This window comes from Chionomys nivalis, chromosome 1 (genome assembly GCF_950005125.1).
Source record: "Chionomys nivalis chromosome 1, mChiNiv1.1, whole genome shotgun sequence".
Taxonomy (NCBI): Eukaryota; Metazoa; Chordata; class Mammalia; order Rodentia; family Cricetidae; genus Chionomys; species Chionomys nivalis.
The window spans coordinates 103,235,422-103,254,352 of record NC_080086.1 but is presented as its reverse complement, the minus strand read 5'-3'; the positions used below and the strand labels follow the sequence as shown (position 1 = coordinate 103,254,352).

At 48.6% G+C, this 18,931-nt stretch overlaps 2 protein-coding genes across 6 annotated transcripts in view; both read left to right on the top strand.

Annotated features, from left to right (window-relative positions):
* The window catches only part of Taf1b (TATA-box binding protein associated factor, RNA polymerase I subunit B), a 64,118-nt gene extending 61,099 nt beyond the window's left edge, over positions 1 to 3,019 (top strand). For all 4 annotated transcript variants that reach the window (XM_057781993.1, XM_057781976.1, XM_057781968.1 and 1 more), the window contains 3 exons: positions 240 to 310; positions 823 to 1,045; positions 2,653 to 3,019. In XM_057781993.1, coding sequence (XP_057637976.1) covers positions 240 to 310; positions 823 to 1,045; positions 2,653 to 2,854 — 496 coding nt within the window. In that variant the 3' untranslated portion in view covers positions 2,855 to 3,019. The remainder of the gene's footprint in view (positions 1 to 239; positions 311 to 822; positions 1,046 to 2,652) is intronic.
* Positions 3,020 to 17,323: 14,304 nt separating this feature from the next.
* The window catches only part of Grhl1 (grainyhead like transcription factor 1), a 47,645-nt gene continuing 46,037 nt past the window's right edge, over positions 17,324 to 18,931 (top strand). For both annotated transcript variants that reach the window (XM_057787539.1, XM_057787531.1), the window contains exon 1: positions 17,324 to 17,461. In XM_057787539.1, coding sequence (XP_057643522.1) covers positions 17,442 to 17,461 — 20 coding nt within the window. In that variant the 5' untranslated portion in view covers positions 17,324 to 17,441. The remainder of the gene's footprint in view (positions 17,462 to 18,931) is intronic.

Here is an 18,931-nt window from a genome sequence, read left to right as displayed (position 1 = left end):
GAGCATTTGGGACAAAGACAGGAGAAGAAGCAATGAGAGTAAACAGCACGGTTGTGTGTGGTGATAGAAACAGTCTCTACTGCATGGTGTGTAGTGGCACCTAAAGGGTCCCTGACTCCTGCAGGAATGGAAGCCCTGAGAGAATATAGACAAGTGCCTGGAGCCACTGAGCTTTAGTTCTCTGAACTGTGTGGACGTTCATCCCTCATTCTGCTTCACTTCTTTCCAACCGTGTGTAGATATTATTGGAAAACCAAAAGACCGATCTACCGTTCGCACATTGACAAGTCAGTCGCGTATAAGAGAAGAGGTGAGTCTGCTGGTTCCTGTTGGGTACCAGGTAGCAGTTGAGTTGGTAGTATCAGCCGTCTGCACATGGAAAGCCAATGCATAAACACACTTCCCACTCGATGGGGATGTGCTCGTGTCTAATTCCTGCCAAAGGAGAAACCACATAGACATCCGCATCCGGGAATTTGCCTGCGTCTTCACAGCAGAGCTTAAGGGCCCAACAATATCTGTGACTGCGAGAGCTCTGTTGGGAAACTGGCCCTGAGATTGTTTGGTGCTCTTCTTCAGTCATTGTTAAGTAACTTCCTGAGGCCCCTCACGCAGCTCCAGCCTCACCTAAGGCCACCCGCATGTTACTGTGGTTATGAAACCATCTGGGTGTGAATGTGCACTCAGAAGACGGAGGGAGGTGGCTCCTGAGTTGGAGACCAGATTGCCCCTACCCCAGAGGCTAAGAAGCCAACACTAGTCCATTCTTACAAATCCTGGCTTACTTGTGAATTGACCTTTGCCTCTGCCCTCCACCTGCAGAAATGGTAAAGAATCTTCAGAAGCAATTCAGTGCCCTTCTCGGCACAACACCTGTGGTAGAAAAGAAGGCCCCTTCAAGTTTTCAGTTCAGCTGGACTGAAGGAGACACCGATAGCCCTTGTTTCCATGGACATAGCCTCCAGGGACTCCTGATAACGAAAGGCCAGTCCTTGATAACCAAGAACTCACTGTATTGGCTCAGTACCCAGAAATTCTGCAAAAGGTATGTATGTTTTCAAAACTCCAGAAGCATGAGGCATGATGAGACCTCCTGCTCTGCCTGAGGAGTGTCCCTTTCTTTTCTTCCATGAAGTTATAATATAATCACACTATTTCATACCTCCCTTTCTTCCTTCCAGACTTTTCCAAAACCCCTCCTTGCTATCTTTCAGATGCACTATCTTGCCCCTTTTTTCACTGTTACATATACATGTGTGTATATACATATGTACTCCTAAATACATAAGTACACCCTGCTCAGTCTTTATAGTGTTATGTGCATGTATGTTTGTAGGGCTGACCATTTGCTATTGCATAACCAAGTGGTGCGTCGTTCTCTGGGGAAGACTGTTTTTCCTGCTCTCAGCATGCCTTATGCCTGTAGTTCGAGGCAATGTTGAGGCCTTGTGGGCTCCTCTCCTCCCCATCCATTTTGGCATGTCTATTGTCCTGTTCAGCTCGAGTTTAGGCAGTTGTAAGACTTTATGGGTGTGGCTTCCGATGTTAGGCGACATAGTCTCATAGCAAATTCCTGGTCTTCTGCCTCTTACATCTCTGCCCCTCCTCTGCTGAGTGCCCTGAGCCTGAGGTGCAGGAGTACTTTGTAAATGTGTCCATTAGGACTGGGCTGCACACCTCTGCATTTTGATTGGCTGTGGTTTTCTGGACTGACCCCATCTATTGCAAAGAGAAGTTTCATCGATGAGGACGAGGACTACACTTACTTGTGGATGGAAGGATGGACATAGAGTGTAGTTAGGATAGTAAAGTGGGGGTCGTAGGACATAGAATGTAGTTAGGATAGTAAAGTGGGGGTCGTAGGGTCTTTGTTAATTAAAAAACAAACAAGTGAACAGACAGCAAAATCCTGGGAACTTAGGGCCACACACACATTGTTGTGGGAGCTGCGGGCTGCGTTCCTGCCACCCAGATCCCGGTCGCCTGTCTAGCTTATGCCCCAAAATAACAACACACAAACTGTATTCTTTTAAACACTGCCTGGCCCATTATATCTATCCTCTTCTAGGCTAATTCTCACGTATTAATTTAGTCCATTTCTAATAATCTGCGTAGCACCACTAGGTGCACTTACCGGGAAAGATTCAGCATGTCTGACCTGGCAGCTGGCTGCATTGCGTCTGGCTCTGAGAGGAGCTGCCCTGCATCTGAGCTCACTTCCTCTTCCTCCCAGCATTCTGTTCTGTTTACTCCACCCACCTATGTTCTAACCTATGAGGCCAAGCAGTTTTTTTATTAATTAATCAATGACCTTTCTCCATCAACACATGGATCGCACTGCTCAGAATGATGACCCAGGGGTGGGTGTGTACCTGTCTTTAAACATAACTGCGGGCTAGATCAAACATTTCAGAAATGGAGACTGGTACAGGGAGCCCCTCCTGTCCCCAACTTAGCAACCATAGACACTGTGAAGAATTTTCTCTTCATATAATTAAGGACCTTAGCAAATTTCCCAAGTTTCCTTTGAAGTCATAATACTGTTTTAACCATATATACTGGCAAAGGGATTTGGGGGTGTCAGTGGATGGATGCCAGAGTTTCTGAATTATTATTTTAAGATAATTTACCTCCTTTTCCTTCCCATTCTAGCTACTGTAAACATGTGACAACCTATGAAGAGTCAAATTTTTCTCTGAGTTACCAGTTTATACTAAACATCTTCTCATTCTTACTAAGAATAAAGACTTCTGTTCTCCATGAAGAAGTGAGCTTAATTGAAAAGAAACTTTTTGAAAAAAAATACAGTGAATCAAAAAAAAGGTCAAGACCCAAGAAAGTAAGAAGACACTGAGAACCAGAGAAGGGCGTGCTCTATAGGATAACATCGGATCTTAGGGAATTGTGGGAAATACATTATTCTATACACATACATATTGATATGTATCTTTATATGCATTGTAAAATATGTGAAATTTTAATTGTTTTCATAAATTTTTTTTCAGGAAAGTAAAAAATTATGTAAATGACACCTGGAAACCTGTATTCATTGGATTTTAAAGCTCAACTTTCTTTTTCCAAGATGGGAATTAGCCATTTAGTTCAGACCGATAACTCAGTGTGCAGCTCAGGCTAGCCTGGAACTCATTATTGTAGCCCAGGCTGGCCTCAATGCATCTCCATCTTGAATCAGGGATTGTAAACATGCACCAGAGTGACTGGCTTTGAATTTGCTTCTTAGATTAGATTACGCTTCACTTTTTATCAAGCTGATTCTGGGCGGGTCAAAGATCTAAACAGTGTAAGTATTCACTTACACATGTGTAAGGATGCTGAGGACACAGGATGGTTGATGCTGGGTCTGGGGAAGACCTGAGCTTATCTCAAACTGGAAGCCACAAGAGAAGATGAGCAGCATCACCGTGACAAATGGCAAACAGGGGCTGCGTGTCTGAGCACACAGTGGGCAGAGGAGCACACGGGCGGCGTGTCTGAGCACACAGTGGGCAGAGGAGCACACGGGCGGCGTGTCTGAGCACACAGTGGGCAGAGGAGCACACGGGCGGCGTGTCTGAGCACACAGTGGGCAGAAGAGCACACGGGCGGCGTGTCTGAGCACACAGTGGGCAGAGGAGCACACGGGCGGCGTGTCTGAGCACACAGTGGGCAGAAGAGCAGTTTATTTGATACAGCAATGGTGCTTGCAGAGCAACAGGGAAAAAATGGGGCAATTCAAAGGCCAAGCTGAAAAGACATGATACTCGAGCTCACTCACAGGGAAGAAATAACGAATGGGCCGTTGTTTTCCCCGTGATCAACTGGCATGTGGTGTAAAGACTGTACCATGGCAAGGCTATGGAAAGTTGGGCCTTCCTATTCAGTTCCTTTCTCGTCAAGAACTGCCATGTTCTGGTCACAGTCTAGGCCCAGGGGTACAGCACTGAACACGTGGCCTGCTTTAAGGGTCATATGATTGAGTGGAGCTGATAGTGGTCTGTCTTAATGGGGAATGAAACCAACCAGGAACAAATGAGGTGACTGTCAAGGGAGAAGAAGGGGTACTCTACAAAGCACTATTGAGAGGGACCATCTAGAGAGGTGACATTAGAATGGACACCAACTTGCATAAAACACAGCAGAGGGAACCAGCTTGTCACCTCAGGGAAGATCACTCATCACAGAGGGACTAAGCACAAAGGCCCACAGGTTCAAGAACAGCCCACTGCTGGGGATGTCGGGGTGCAAGAGAAGGGCCAAAGAGGACAGCATGTCATTCAAGGCCACAAGAAGAATTCTTATCCCAAGTTTGTCATGGGAAGCTCTGGGAAAAATATAAACAAAAACCTAAGGAAAATTGTAGAAGGAAGCTTCAGGCCGCTTCCCACCACCCGGCTCCTGCACAGGCTAGCTTTACCCGAAATAATTACACGGAAACTGTATTCTTTTGAACACTGCCTGGCCCATTAGTTTTAGCCTCTTATTGGCTAATTCTCACAACTTGCTTTAACCCATTTCTAATATTCTGTGTAGCACCACGAGGTGGTGACTTACCAGGGAAGATCTTAACCTGCGTCTGTGTTGGGTGGGAGAATCATGGCGACTGCCTGACTCGGCTTCTTTCTCCCAGCATTCTGTTCTGTCTACTCCGCCTACCTAATTTTCTGTCCTATCAGGGCCAAGGCAGTTTCTTTATTAACTAACCAATGAAAGCAACAGATAGATACAAGACCCACCTCCATCAGAAAATCTTTTTATGTTTGCTGTTTTCAGGTATTGTTTTAGAAATCAGTAGTGAGTCCTGTTGTTTTAAAAACAAATTTGGCATCTCTGAGATGATCTGGTGGTCTCGTTTGGAGCTCATGTAGTCATTTACATTGACTGAATTTTAAATGTTGGATCAACCTCACTCCCTTCGCCTTGACTCACCATCTGTTTTATATATTAAGTTTGGTTTCTGGGAAATGTGGTTTTAGATTTGTTAGAGACAACATTTTAATGGCCTTTTCTCAGTCCTGTCTCAGCCTCTGAACCAGCTGCAGTTAGAGGCACAGCTGATAGGCTAAAATGGTGGATAAGTCTCTTCTCAGTTCATGAGGGACATTCTGGAGTTTTCTTTTGTATGGATTTGGACTTTTTGAGATCACTATTAGCAATGGGTTCTGCTTCCATTGCTGGGACTATGGTGGTACTTAGCTCTGAACTAATCAGTAAGAAGGTAGATCTAAGATGGCCACATGGCACATGCAGGGGAAGCCCTGACCTGCCTCACCTGGCAGTCAGGTGCACTGACTCTTAGGCACAGGGACCCACAGTCCAGACATGGCCATCTCAGAAATGTAAACATTTTCAAAGCTGATACAGCCTACGATGCAACAAAAACATCCCAGCTCTCCTGCATTTTAATCTTACCAGTGAATTTTAACCCCGTTACCATTTTTTAGTACACAACCACGACCAGGTGCACTGGTCCAGCTTGGATACCTCCTCTGCGGAATGCCGACACACTGCTGTCTATTCTTAGTAACCGCCCCACCACACACACACACACACACTAAAATATGTGTGTTCTTTGGTAGTTTGAGACTTGGCAAGAGTGCCCCCTGTGCAGCTCTGGGTCCCATACATCCATCACTGTGGGGCTGCAGTGTTGGTTTCAAGTGGGTGAAGTGCTTCATCCCCTAGAAGTGTGGTTTTGGGGGGCACGTAGAAAGCCTGCCTGCCATTGACCCTTAGAAGAGGAACCACTCAACTCTGGAATGGAGGAGGAGAGCTCAGGACCTGGCCCCGACACCTGGCAGCCAGCATGGTGAGTTCGCCTGTACAATGCCTCTAATTCTTATCCCCACACCCCAGCCCCATTCGTGGCACATCTGTGACTCTGTGTACACACAGAAAAACACTGGGAAGGGCGCCACACCCCGTCTTCCAGAAGACTGAGCCGAGTTTCCAGGCACAGCTGCTGTACAAGTTACCTAAGGTACTTGAATGCTACAGATAGTGAAGAGTGGAGATCTGTACCAGGTGTGGAGCTGGTGAGGTTTTATTGTTTCTAACTTAAAATGCCTCTGAGTTCTTGAGAGCTGAGTAAATTCACACGGTTTAGTCTCTCACAAAATACACTCAAGGAGCTCTTGTGTGTGTCCAGTTGTTTGCCGCTTAGTGTGCCAGGTTGACCTGCTAACACACATGGCCAAGAGGACTCAGTAAATGAAGAGCCCTGTGTTTTGGCTCACTTGGCCTTTTGCTCTTCTGGGGTGAGTGATTTCCTTTTGGAACAACCAGTGCATGCCTTATGAATCTCTGCAGGGAAGTGGGGCTCGGGAGCTCCCCAAGGCCTCCTAAAGCCAGACTGCCACTTGTATATGGTTGCCTTTGTCACCACTGCTGTTCACAGTGGGTGCATTAAGTGGAAAGGATGGGGCAGGGGTGTGGATTCGTGGTGGAAGCGCCTACTGCACTAGCATGAGGACCCGAGTTCGGATCCCCGGCATCCAGGTAGAAAACCCTAGCCCGGCAGCACTCAGCTGTAACTGTGGTGCTGGATCGGAACCTAGATGGGTGGGTCCCCAGGGCTCACTGGCTGACCTGATTAAATGTAACAAAGGGAAGGAGGGAGGGAGGTCTTAGGAAGAAAACTAACCCCAAGGCTAAATCAGTGGGAGGATGGAAGATGTTCTTAGTTTTCTCTTAGAAATTCCCACCAGAAGGAAAGTCTTTCTAGAAAACTCCCTGCCTTTTGGACTTCTCTGTCCTCTCCCTCCATGCTCACCGCAGCCAACTCCTCTTCTCTAAAGCTGGCTCGGTTTTCCTCTTGTGACTCAGTTTTAGCTGTCCCTATGTCTAGCTAACATGCTTTGCCCTGGGCAGTCCTGCAGCAGAAGGGGGCACAGATAAGGAGCATCCCAGAGTCACCCTGCAGGGCAGAGTGGACAGGATGCCCACCGCCCGCACATGTCCCTTAGCAGGACCTGCCGCTGGGCACCTCCTCCGTGGTGCTTCGTCCTGTACCCTCTTCCCTGGCTTTGCTCCCTGGCCTTTCCTTGGTGCCTGATTACTCCTGTCTCTCCATCACTCGGCACCTCCAGTATGTCCTACTTGGCACATTTAACACAGCTAGTCTGCCTGGGTCCTCTTGTCCAGGCTCATCTCTTACGGCTCCTTAGAGAACCCTGCTGTTGGTAGATGCTCCAGCAGCTATGTAATAACTAAGAGGGGGACATCGCTAACTGCTCCTCACTCCAGCAGTCACTGCAGGGCACTTTGCATTGTTTAATAGTGTTCTGAGTATTGGTTCTGAATTACTCTGAGTTCTTAGAGAGGGGAACTGGGCATTACTTTCATGGCTGTCAAATAGCTGTCTCCTGCCTAGTGTTCCAAGGCCCTGCTCCTGAGAGCTGCTCAGCCTCTTACCTACCATGACGTGGCTCCCCATTATTTTATGATCAGCCTCTTAACTACCATGATGTGGCACCCCACTATTTTACGAGTGCAAGTGTTGAAACACCGAGTTCATTGATTGTTCAGGGTCAAACAGCCAGAGAGTCAAGATCTGATCCCAGGCATCCAGGCTCCACAGTCTGGCGGCTGTATCCACTCACACGGCTACCTGGTGTGGATGAAAACATTGCCCCAATCTAAAGAATCCTCAGAGTTGCCCCACCCTCACCCCAAACCTCATCTCCCTCAGAAATGTCCCCTGCCTCCCACTCACACCAGCGACAAATCTCTAGCCCTCCCTGCCTGTGGCACTAGTCTCCATCCAGCCTGACACAGCCCAGCTCAGATACACGTTCCCCTCTCTTCCAGGGGGATTGCAAAACCTCCCTTCTCTCCAGGCATTTATCATTCCTCGGCCAGTAATTTTCCAAAAATAGATTTACTAGCACTCTGGGGCTCCAAATCCTCGATGGCTCCTTGCTGTCTAGAGGCCCAGTGGCTCGTCACTGGACCATGGCTCCTGCACTCCTTCATATCTCCTGCCTTGCACGCTCCCTCGGCTCAGACGAGCCATGACATCTCGCTCCTCCAGGCTCTTGCCAGGGCTGATGCTGCTGTCGGGGATGTCCTCTCTTCTCAGAGCTTTTCCTCCCTGAGAACCCTACTTAGATGTCATCTCCAGCCAGCCTCCGCCAGCTCAGCTCCCCAAGGAGAGTTCCTTGTGCCCAGTGCACACACCACAGTCAGCGAATGAGTGACATTTGTGCAGTTATGGTTCCCTAGGCAGAGCAACTGGAGAGTGGCGGTGGGCTTGGCTGTGCACACATGGGTCCAGTGCCACAAGCCAGGTAGGTCAGCTCAGCGTGTCCTCATCAAGAACTAGAATTCCTAAGAGTGTAGGCGGCATTCAAAGACGGGCACCTAGGACACACCACACAACTAAGTACAAATGGACGCACTGTGGTTCTCTCTATTCACCACGCATCTCCCCAGAACTGCAGGGTTGCAGTCTCCCATCTCGGCTGGTGATTCAGGTCAGGATCCCCCACGTCCTAGGCAAAGCTCTAGCACTGAGCTGCAGCTCTAGCTCTTTTTTCTTCCCGTCTCAAAAAGAGTTTCCTACCTTGCCCAAGCTGGCCTTGAACCCAGGCCTCTGAGTAGCTGGGGTCACAGTGCTGGCCATCCTGTCTGCATTTTCCTTGCGCTGTCTGTGAGTTTGCTCAGCTTACCACACACCCACTCACTTGGCTGGGGATGCTACAAAGTGGCAGAGATGATGTGTAAGACCCTGGGTTCCATACTCAGAAACAGGCATGCATGCACACTCTCTCACTGGTGTGTGTGCACGCACACACACACACACACACACACATTCACTGGCCCTCTATTGTTTTCAGGCTGCAGAGAAGCCCCCCACCATTGGCTAACCTCACCATAGCTCAGAGCAGGGTAAAGATGAAGTCATATGCTGCCTGGAGGAACTCTTAAGATTGGGTTAAAGGAGGGATTGAAGAGATGCTCTTCCAGAGGACCTGGGTTCAATTCCTAGCGCCCATGTGGCAGCTCACTACTATATGTAACTCCAGTTCTAGGGGCTCCACCTCCCTCCTCTAGCCTCTGTTGGCACCAAGCACACTAGCGGCACACAGACATATATGCAAAACTTCAGTATACATAAAATGATAAAGTAATTTAGAATGCTTTTTAAATCTAGAATTGAAGGGTATCTAAACTGAGTGTTGCTGGGCGAGCTCCCTGATCCAAAGCACTACAAATGCTCACACTTTGTGCAGACCGAGACCAAGCCTGCCCTGGAGAACCGTCATGAAATTCCCCTGACTGGCTCCTGCTTTTCCCTGCTGATGCTTATTGCAAAATGCCACTGATTACCCCTTTCTTCAGCCTGTAGTTCTTTATTCCAATTAGCACTACAGAAGTTACTCAACATCCCAGACATTGGACTTGGTGGTTTTGTGGTTGAGAAAGGACATAAAAATTGAGAGCAAAAATATGTGATTTTTTTTCAAGCAAAGGAAGTTGTCAGCGCAGGGAAATGACGTAAGATCCGGATCAGTGAACCGTGAACTCTGAGCAAGTGATTCGACCCTTGCTTGTTCTCCAGCTACAAAGCAAGGTTGTCTCCCCCTTCACTACGATGTATGTGATGCTCCCACAATTTTAAATAAATTTAAATAAATAAATACTTTGTATCAAAGAGATGTGACCACTAGTTCCCACTAGTACCGCTACTTCCAGGAGCAAATGTGGCCGTGTGAGCCAGAAAGCAAGGCTTAGCTTCTCAGACCCCACCTGGGTGTTTTCTTCAAGTGGCAGCAAATCTGACGGCTACGCCTATGCCCTGTTAGTCACAGGTGAGAGGGCTTTCTGGAGGTTAAGGCCTGCGCTTCTAAGCCTAGGGCTTTCTGGTAGCTATGTCGCAACTGCCGAGCCCTTGCTGGAACGATCAATTGACAGTGAAGCCACAGGAAAAGAATGCGCGGTATCCTGGTTCTCCCAGTTGCCAGCAAGCCGGTGACGCCCCATCCCACTGAGCCTCTGCTGCCTCCATTCACAAACAAGCGCACAGCTGACTTCTTGGTGACTGGAGTCTGGACCAAGTCCCAGGTACCTGACAAAACTCACTCGGCTTAGTAGACCTGGCGGTTGGCAGACAGGATGGGGGAAGGGGACCAACCTTCAGCAAGCGTGTTCATGGCAACTGTCACATTTGAAAGTGGAGCGGATGGGTGATGAAAACGGTGCGATCCTGAGAGTTGGTGGAGCTCGAGATTTGAGACTCTGCTCAGGCAACCGCCAAACATCTCCAAAACCAGATACTGTCACTAGAAAGTGCCGGCCACAGCTCTGCCATGTTCAGTGTGTGTGTCCAGACAGCTCTACAATGGGGCCGTGGGTTAATCTTGGAATCTCAGGCAGAAACATCAAAACTTGTTAGAAAGTATGGGGTTCAAGATGTCAGGGTGCACATCACTCTTACTGGCTTTGAGACCCTGGAACTCATTCTCTCTCCACAGCAGCTTCTCCATCTATGAGAGATGACCTCAGACTACCTCAAAGAGTTTTAAGGATCAGAAGCTGGGGGTGGGGTGGGGTGCCTGATCATGCTGGACACTTGATACTCCCCAAGGAAGGCCAATGTCATTCCCCTTCTGAATAGCAATGACCACTGATGCTAATATGCTTGACATTTGTGGGTTTCTTTTCTTTTTAAATAAGAGGTAAAGTTTTTATCCTCTAAACAGCTTATGCGAGGATAAGGGAAAAGTGAGGAGGTTGTAAATTTAACATTTGTTAAGCTCCTGTTATATGCTGGGAACTGTATGGGGCATCGCGCTTTTCTTTTCCTTTGAGAGGGTCTTACTGTACAGCCAACTAGTGCTGACTTCTTAAGCCTCCTGCTTCAGCCTTTGGAAGTGATGGGATTACACGTATGTCCCAGTATTCCCAATTTGTGACATTTTTCTTTAAAAACTAGCGAAAGGCTTTACTAATAAGAGTGATAATAATCTGATTGCCTACGGTGGACTCAGAGGTTAAACAGCTTCCGACATCTCAGGGCTGGAGGCAGTGGGGACAGTCAGCCTTCCTTGCCTCCCACACCCTGTTCTCCAGAGTGGAAAGTCTTTCATCTCAGGCTGGCAAAGGGTGGGGCGGTTGGAGATCTGGCGCAGAGACTCTGCCATTATCATTGAGCCACTTGAGATGTCCTTTCCATTACCAGCCTGTCATCAGGACTCAAATCCCAGAAGGAAGGCAGCGAGGCGCACAAATGGCGGCTGTGAGGCAATGAGGTGGTGTGCCTCGGGACGAGAACGTAGGTTCCTACTCTTAGAATATGTTTGTTGTTGGGATGGAGGATGGAATATCAGGGACTGAATGTCAGTCCTGGCACTTTCTGGGCACGTTCTACCATGAGCGACACTCTACCAACCTCAGATCTTCAGAGAAGAAAGAAGACATCTTTAAATGTCCATAAGCTGGGAAATGTGGGAATTTTTTTCCAGAAGGTTTCTCTGTGTAGTTTCTTTTTTTTTTTTTTTTTTTTTGAGGTTGGATGTTTATTTAGTGGGTTATGGAGGGGAATGGGGAGAAGAGAAGAAGAGGAGAGAGAGAGAGAGAGAGAGAGAGAGAGAGAGAGAGAGAGAGAGAGAAACAGAAGAGGGGAAGGGGAGAAGTGGGAAGAGACAAAAGCAGCCTCTTCAAGAGGAAGACAGAAAAAACCCATTGTGTGGTTTTGGAACCTGTCTTGGAACTAGCTTTTGTAGACCAGCCTGGCCTCGAACTCACAGAGATCCGCCTGCCTCTGCCTCTATCTTCTGGGTGCCGCCATTAAAGTTGTGTGCCACCACCTCCTGGCTCATTTTGTGTGTGTTGGGGGGGTGGTGTTTAGGTTTATTTGTGTCTTTAATTTTTAAAGCTAGCACACATGGTAATGGGTTCCATTATGACATTTTCATGCATATGTGTCATTCGACCTTACTTCAATTCCTGCTCCTCCTCTACTGTCCCCTCATTCCCCCAGTGTCCCCTCTGCTTTCATGTCATGCACTCTCTCACACACCCCTGTGGGAAATTCTGGAAACACACCATTCCAGTTAACACCACAACACTCACTACTGCTTTCCAAAAGGAAACGCAGGACTATTTGGGATGTAGCCACCTGGGGTAAAACTGTGATGCTGACCTAGAACTTGAATCCTGATCTCGAACAGTCATGTGGGACAGACAGATACTAATGAGAAGGCAGAGCAGCCTGAGAGGTGCAGTCTAGGAAGGGACAGTGATCAGAGCCCCTGGGAGCAATTCTAGTGGCACAGCAGATTGGTTTAAACCCAGCCAGGGAAAAGGGCTAAAATTCAGCATGTGTGAACCACAGTACCAGACACTGTAACGGGGGCAGAGCGATAGAGTGTGTTGGAAGCTTTTAACTGGGGTGTCAATTAGGAAACTTGTTGGGGCCAGGTTGGGAAGGAACTGCAATGTCCAGGGTAATTTTGATCACAGAAACTGTTCTTAGAGCCCTGGGACATAAGAGCGGGATGCCCAACACACACACACACACACACACACACACACACACACACACACGTTTGTTTTACTGAGGCCCAAAGAGAAGTAACTATGTTGAGACACCTCACTAGCCAGCAGGAGCAACCTTGACACACTGTTTCCAGAGTCCATGGCTACCATGGGATCTGCACTGGGTGGGGAGATGCAATGGGTCTCCTGCTCTGAAACCCATCACTTAGGATACAACCTTCTTTTTAAAACAGTGCCATCGACTGGGTATGGTGTGACACTTCCATAACCCTAGCTCTTGGGAGCCTATGGAAGGAGAATCATGAATTTGAGGTTAAAGAGAGGTAGGTAGTGAGACTGTCTGAAAAACAACAAGCACATCCCTCCAAGTTAAAGTGACAGTAACAAAGAAACAAAATAAGACTGCAGCTGGGTGCATCGCTGCAAGCCTGGACACAGCTGCTCAGAAGCCTGAGGGAGAAGAATTGTTTGAGCCCAGAAGTTAGAGATCAGTTGGGGCCATATAATCAGATTCCATCTCAGAAGAACAAAGCAGAAACCAACAATACTACCCCATTCTTTCGGTTTGGTTATTTGAGACAGGGTTTCTCTGTGTAGCTTTGGAGTCTGTCCTGGAACTTGCTCTATAGACCACGCTGGCCTCCAAGAGGCCAGAGATCTGCCTGCCTCTGCCTCTGGAGTACTGGGATTAAAAGAATGTGCTCTCACCACCCGGCTCCCATTCTTAAGTTTAAGAAGCCCCTCCAAAAATATAAGCCCCACTCATAACTTTAAAAAACGCAGTTCAGAGCAGTAAGATATTATTTTTTTCATAGCGCTCTCTGACAACGTTTGGTGTTGGTACCGTCATGGCTTTGGCCAGTTTGAGTAGCTAATTGGAAAAATGTCCGTAAAAAATCTAACACATTCTCCCTGTGCGCTGGTAAGAGATAGATCAGTGGACGAGGTGCCTGACGCACAGGCCTGTGAACCTGAGTTTCATCCCTGGAGCTCACGTAAAGGTGGAAGGAAAGAACTGACTCCATCATGCTGTCCTCTGACGTTCATACACCATGCCACACAAACAGCGCCCCCCCACATGTGCACACATGTACAACAGTAAAAATGTTAATTTCAGAATTCTAAGTGTGCATATGCTTCCCCCACCAACTCCAATTCTTAGAATCTACCCTCTGACTATACCTGGCCTACTGAGCAGAAACGTACTTGGGAGGATGTTTATCGTGAATGGCTGTGATTCTGAAGGATAAGGGAAAATTTATTGCTGACCACCAGTCTCTAAAAAACACCCACTCAGAGAAATCAATTCCAGTGCTCTGACACAAAAGTTGTGGAAATTGTGAGAAGCAGGAACTTGTCCCTGTAAGAACTTTATAGGCTTTCATTCACATAGAAAAATCTGGAAACACAGAGAAACAGTTACAAGTGGTTAGTTCTCTCAGGAGAGTAGGGATGGGGACAGAGGAGCCCATTTGGACTCCAGCTCGCCTGCATTGCTTAAATGTCTTCCTTCCCTTGCTTACTAGTTTCTTTATCTTGAACCATGAGTAGTTATTATTTTTATAATTAAAAATAACGTTGAAGTATAATTAAGGGCCTTTGGAATGGTTCAGTGGGTATGGGAGCTTGTCATCAAGTCTGATGACCTGAGTTCAATCCCTGGAACCTACGTGATGGGAGGAGAGAACCATCTCCCACAAGCTGGCCTTTCATTTCCATGGGCATGCTATTACCTTTCATTTCCACACACTAAATAAATAAGTGTAAAAAAATTAAGTAAAAATAAAGACATAATGCTAACAGCCCACAGATGTGGACTTGAAATTCAGAATGTATTAGAAAGAAATGGGGAATAATCTTATCTTGAAGTTTACTGATAAGACTAAGTTTTTCAGTTTTTTTGTTTTGTAACAGGGTCTCATGTTACAAACATGAGTCTGGCCTCGAACTCACTATATAAATGAGGGTGACTGCCTCTACCTCCTGACTGCTGGGATTACAGCTGTGTACCATCACACCTAAGACCATACATGTTTATCACTACATCTATATGATCTAATCCCAGTGGGATTAGACACTGCTCTGTTTCTGACTTTATGACTTAACGTGTCTTCACCGTTCCTGTTTGTCTGGCACCTACCATGTGTTAGACAGTGGATCCAATTCACGTCAGTGTCCTCTCTATCGAGAGCCAATCTGCCAGTCCCATAGGTAGGCCAGAGGAGACCAGACTGTGGGGCCTTGGATGCCTACAGAGAGCTGAGCCATTTGATAACCATCTCCAGGACATTTCCACGTACATGCCAGTGCTGGGGGCCACACGGCAACAGAACAATGCCCTCTCTGGAAAAGCTCACATAACAATCTTGCACATGAAAAATGGAGCATGGGAAATGTTGGAAATCTGCTGGAGGCACTGTGGGTCACACAGGATGGCTGGCTCACTGGGCCAAGGCTCAGGAAGTCTGGGTAGGGAAATGGAAGTACTCCTGAGTCTGTGGGTGAAGTGGGTGGAGTCTGCTAACTTCCAGGGTAGCAGCGGACTTGGGAAGGGTGGGCTTTATTGGCAGCAACATAAGCTTTACGAAGGGACACTCTGGTAAGAGGGTGAAGACTCTCTCTCTCTCTGTCTGTCTGTCTGTCTCTCTCTCTCTCTCTCTCTCTCTCTCTGTAATTTTCTTAAATATAGAACTATCACGTAAAGAAAGAACAGGCGGTAGGGCCCCAGTGTTGCACCAGGGCTGGGCACAGAGACTGGAAACAGCTACGGTTACCGACCGGAGCACTAATGCCTTGGAGAAGTGAGACGGCATGGTGGAGAAGAGAGGGTGGTTAATACAGGACAAAGGAACAGGTGGCCTTATGTGCTCAGTCCTTAGCAAGAACACACCTTACTTCTTGGTCTTCTTGATCCAGCATCTTTCACTGGTCCCCACACTCAGCCTGTGTCTACCCTGTCTTCTCTACTGGCTTTTTTCTCTCCACGCCTTTGCTGTCAGAGGCTCCGGGACCCAGGTTCTATAGCATCCTATTTCCTCCTCTCTGCCTTGGAGGGTCAGCCGTTTCAAGACCTTTGAATTCCACCCTCAGGGTGACCATGCCCAGAGGTCAAATTTCGGTCCAGATTTTCCTCCTGGACTCCAGTCTACTATCTATCTGTGTGATACATCTACTCATGACAATTGGACTTTAAACCAACACATCTCAAACAGGACCCTTGCCCATCCCTAAATGTATGTGTTTGCTGCCCCCCACCACCTCAGGGGACAACAGTCATTCATCTCAGGAGACAAAGTCATACTATCCAGTTGCTTGGCTGCAAAACTTCTGGTCACTCTTAACTCTTCCTCCTTTTTTGTGGGGTGGTGGTGGTGAGTTTTACTTTGGAACTGGCCTGAAACTGGAAAGCTTCCCTGCCTCGGCTTTCTGAGGCCTGGGACTGCAGACACACCATCTATCCATGAAACTCTTTAACCTGCTCTTCTGTTCTCGGGAAATCCTGTCAGTTCTGCTAACAAGTGCGTCCACAATTCATACACTTCTTACCGCCCCATCACCCCAGGCCATGCTTCTGGCTACTGTTTATCTTTTCCTAGCAGTTTTGAAATTGTCTCCTACTGGTTCCCCACCATTCAATGGCCAGATTATTTTAAAACACGAATGAGGTCTGTCTATGCCATACCCCAAGCCCTCGGCAAAGTTTCCTTGTTTAAGACCTTACAGAAGCCTGCGGAACTCTACAGTTGCTGTCCGTGCCCAGCTACTCTGGTCTCGGCTCTCCCAGCCCTTCAGTGAACACGCTGATGCCCGGGCTACCCCATCCATGGCTGTGCCTCCACCCATACTGAGTACCTTAGATGCCCACACCTCACTACCGTCATCTTTAAGCCCCCATCCACCTTACTCTCTCCACCTGCCTGCAGAGCATGCCACCTCTCGGTACACCAAAGGAATCACCGTGACTCCCAAACTAGGATGCTCTAGGAAGCAGGGGAATTTGTGAACTCCGTCTCTGCCCTATCCTTGGTGTCTGGACTGTAGTAGGCCTCAGGCTGAGGTTAAAGAAGCAGACCTGTAGGGGGAAAAAAGTTCCATCAGGGAAAAGAGAGTATAGGAGGAAGAGGGTGGAAACTAACCAGAAGCTGGCCAGAGAGAGCACACAGGCAGCTAGGAGGTGAGGATGCTGAAGCCCAAATGGAGGTCCGAGTGGATAAAGAGGCAAGTAGAGATGTGGGGTCTGGAGCTTGGGAAGAAGGCTTATTGTAGCCCCATGCCACTGACACGAGATAGGCGCCCAATAAATAGGGACCGCTGTCTGGGGGGAAATGGGCTGTTAAGAGGCCGTGCAGACGTACGGCTCACATACAGTGGACACTAAGAAATGGACCAGCAAGGAAACTCCAAACCTGCACAGCAGCAAAGACAGAACCCTTTCCAAGATATTTCCCAGGGAAAGGCCATGGGGCCGGGGAAGTGACCGCGAGCGAGAGCTGGAAGGTGAGACGCGCCCACGCGGGTGCGCGCCGAAGCCTCGCGGCGCCGGCGCCACTACGGGCCGGCGCCACCGGGGCCAGCGGCGCGCAAGCTCTCCAGCGCCGCCGCGCACCGCGTGGCCCCCGCCCTCCCGCCCGGGCCCTCAGACTCCGCCCTCATCCGCCATCCCACCAATCATATGGTGATCTCCGCCCCCCAGTTACCTAAGCCCCGCCCCGGACCGGCGCGCCGCCAGCCAATGGGAGGCCGAGCCTAGCGCCCAGTGCGCGCAGCCCGCGCCGAGCCGGCTCAGAGCGAGAAAAGCGAACCCAACCCGTCGGGGCCGCCGCTCCGGACCCACCGCCTGCCGCCGCGCGCCGCCCGCCGCCGCCTCCTCCTCCCCCCGGATCGGGTGTACTGTCCCAACCCGAAAGTCCAGTTCTGCGGCCCGGCTGCGGCGAGCGAGCGCGATGACACAGGAGTACGACAAGTGAGTGAGGCGCGGGCTCGAGTCCGGCCAGGGCCCGGGGGCCACCGCACCTGCCGCCGCCACGGCGCGGGCTCCGGGGACCTCGAGGCCGGGAGGGGCGGGGCGAGCGGGGGGACACCCGGCTCTCGGCCCTGCCGCCCGAAGTCTCCCGGACCCCGCGCCCATGGCTCGGTGGGGACGGGTGGACCCCGGGCAGCCTGCTGTCACCTGCCGAGCTGCGGGAGCGAGAGATCTAGGGAAAGGTTGAAGTGTCCGCTGCCCGCGCGTTCTCTTTGCTGCGGCTGCTGTGTGAGAAAACGGCTGTGGGTGTTCTCGGGCCCTTGCATCACCGATGGTAATTACAGAAGACTATTTCTGCTGTTCGGGAGTATCCAGAGGAAGAAACTGCAAGCAGGGTGATAAACTAGAGACTTCTTTAGAATCGGGATTGTCTTTTGGAGTGTGGGGTTTAAGAAATGATCGGACGTTGGCAGGACTAAGGGCGTACGGATAGTGCTCGATTTTACTTGCGACTTTTCTATAAATATAAAGATGTCCTGAAAGACAGAGCCCGTCTATTTCAGCTCAGTAAATCTGGAGCAGAGAATTGGCTTCGTAGTTGCTTGATAAAGCTGTTTTTCTTGTGCCTGTTTTCTGAAGGAAGTTAGCTCTGTGTGCAGTCAGCAACAGATTAATCTTGTCTTGTAAAAAATGTAGTTCAGTTAGTGCTCGGCTCTCTTGAAGATCTGAGTCTTATTTGAAAACACTTATGAACCTTCAGGGCTGGAACAGCAGCTTGCTGGTCATGAAGAAGTGGGCTGCAATTGTTCTTCTGTTTATTTCTCTACTTACTGAGGAAGCAAAAGTCCCAGCGCAAACCTCTTGGCCTTAGGCATACTTTGGAAATATAAAATGCCTTCAGGGTTATTGCAGACATAAAGCCTCTTGGAAAATATTTATTTTTTGATGCTGTATCAGTGTAGGATGGGATGGGAGAAGATGGAAAGCTTGAAAAACTAGCATTACAACTGTTGAATGAGCCAACTGCTGTCAGAATCTTCTGGAAGTAGCTATTAGGCTATTAATAATAGCTCAGCCGTACACCGGAGAATCTCAGCAGGGTACCGTACCACCACTGGACTCAGGACCCAAAGGCTTGGAGAACACCATGTTGTGGGTTTATCGTTTTTTGGTTAGAACTTGATTTATGGAGATACGTCTTCTCTATTTTCAAATTTCAATTTTTAATAAACCTATCTCCAGATGTGCGCCCTTAGAGTTGTCTTCATGGCACGAGTTAACATGGGCTCCAAATCAGCTCTGCCTGCTGAGGGCAGACGGAGTTTTCCCTCCCCTTTTCAAAGATGTTCTCCTTTTCTTCCTTTCTTTCCTCTTTCTTTCTTCCTTTCCTTTTTTCTTTTCTTCCTGTTATGTTTTTGTTGTTGTTCTTTCTAAATCTATATCTGTTGTTGAAGGATTTGGGTGACTGCC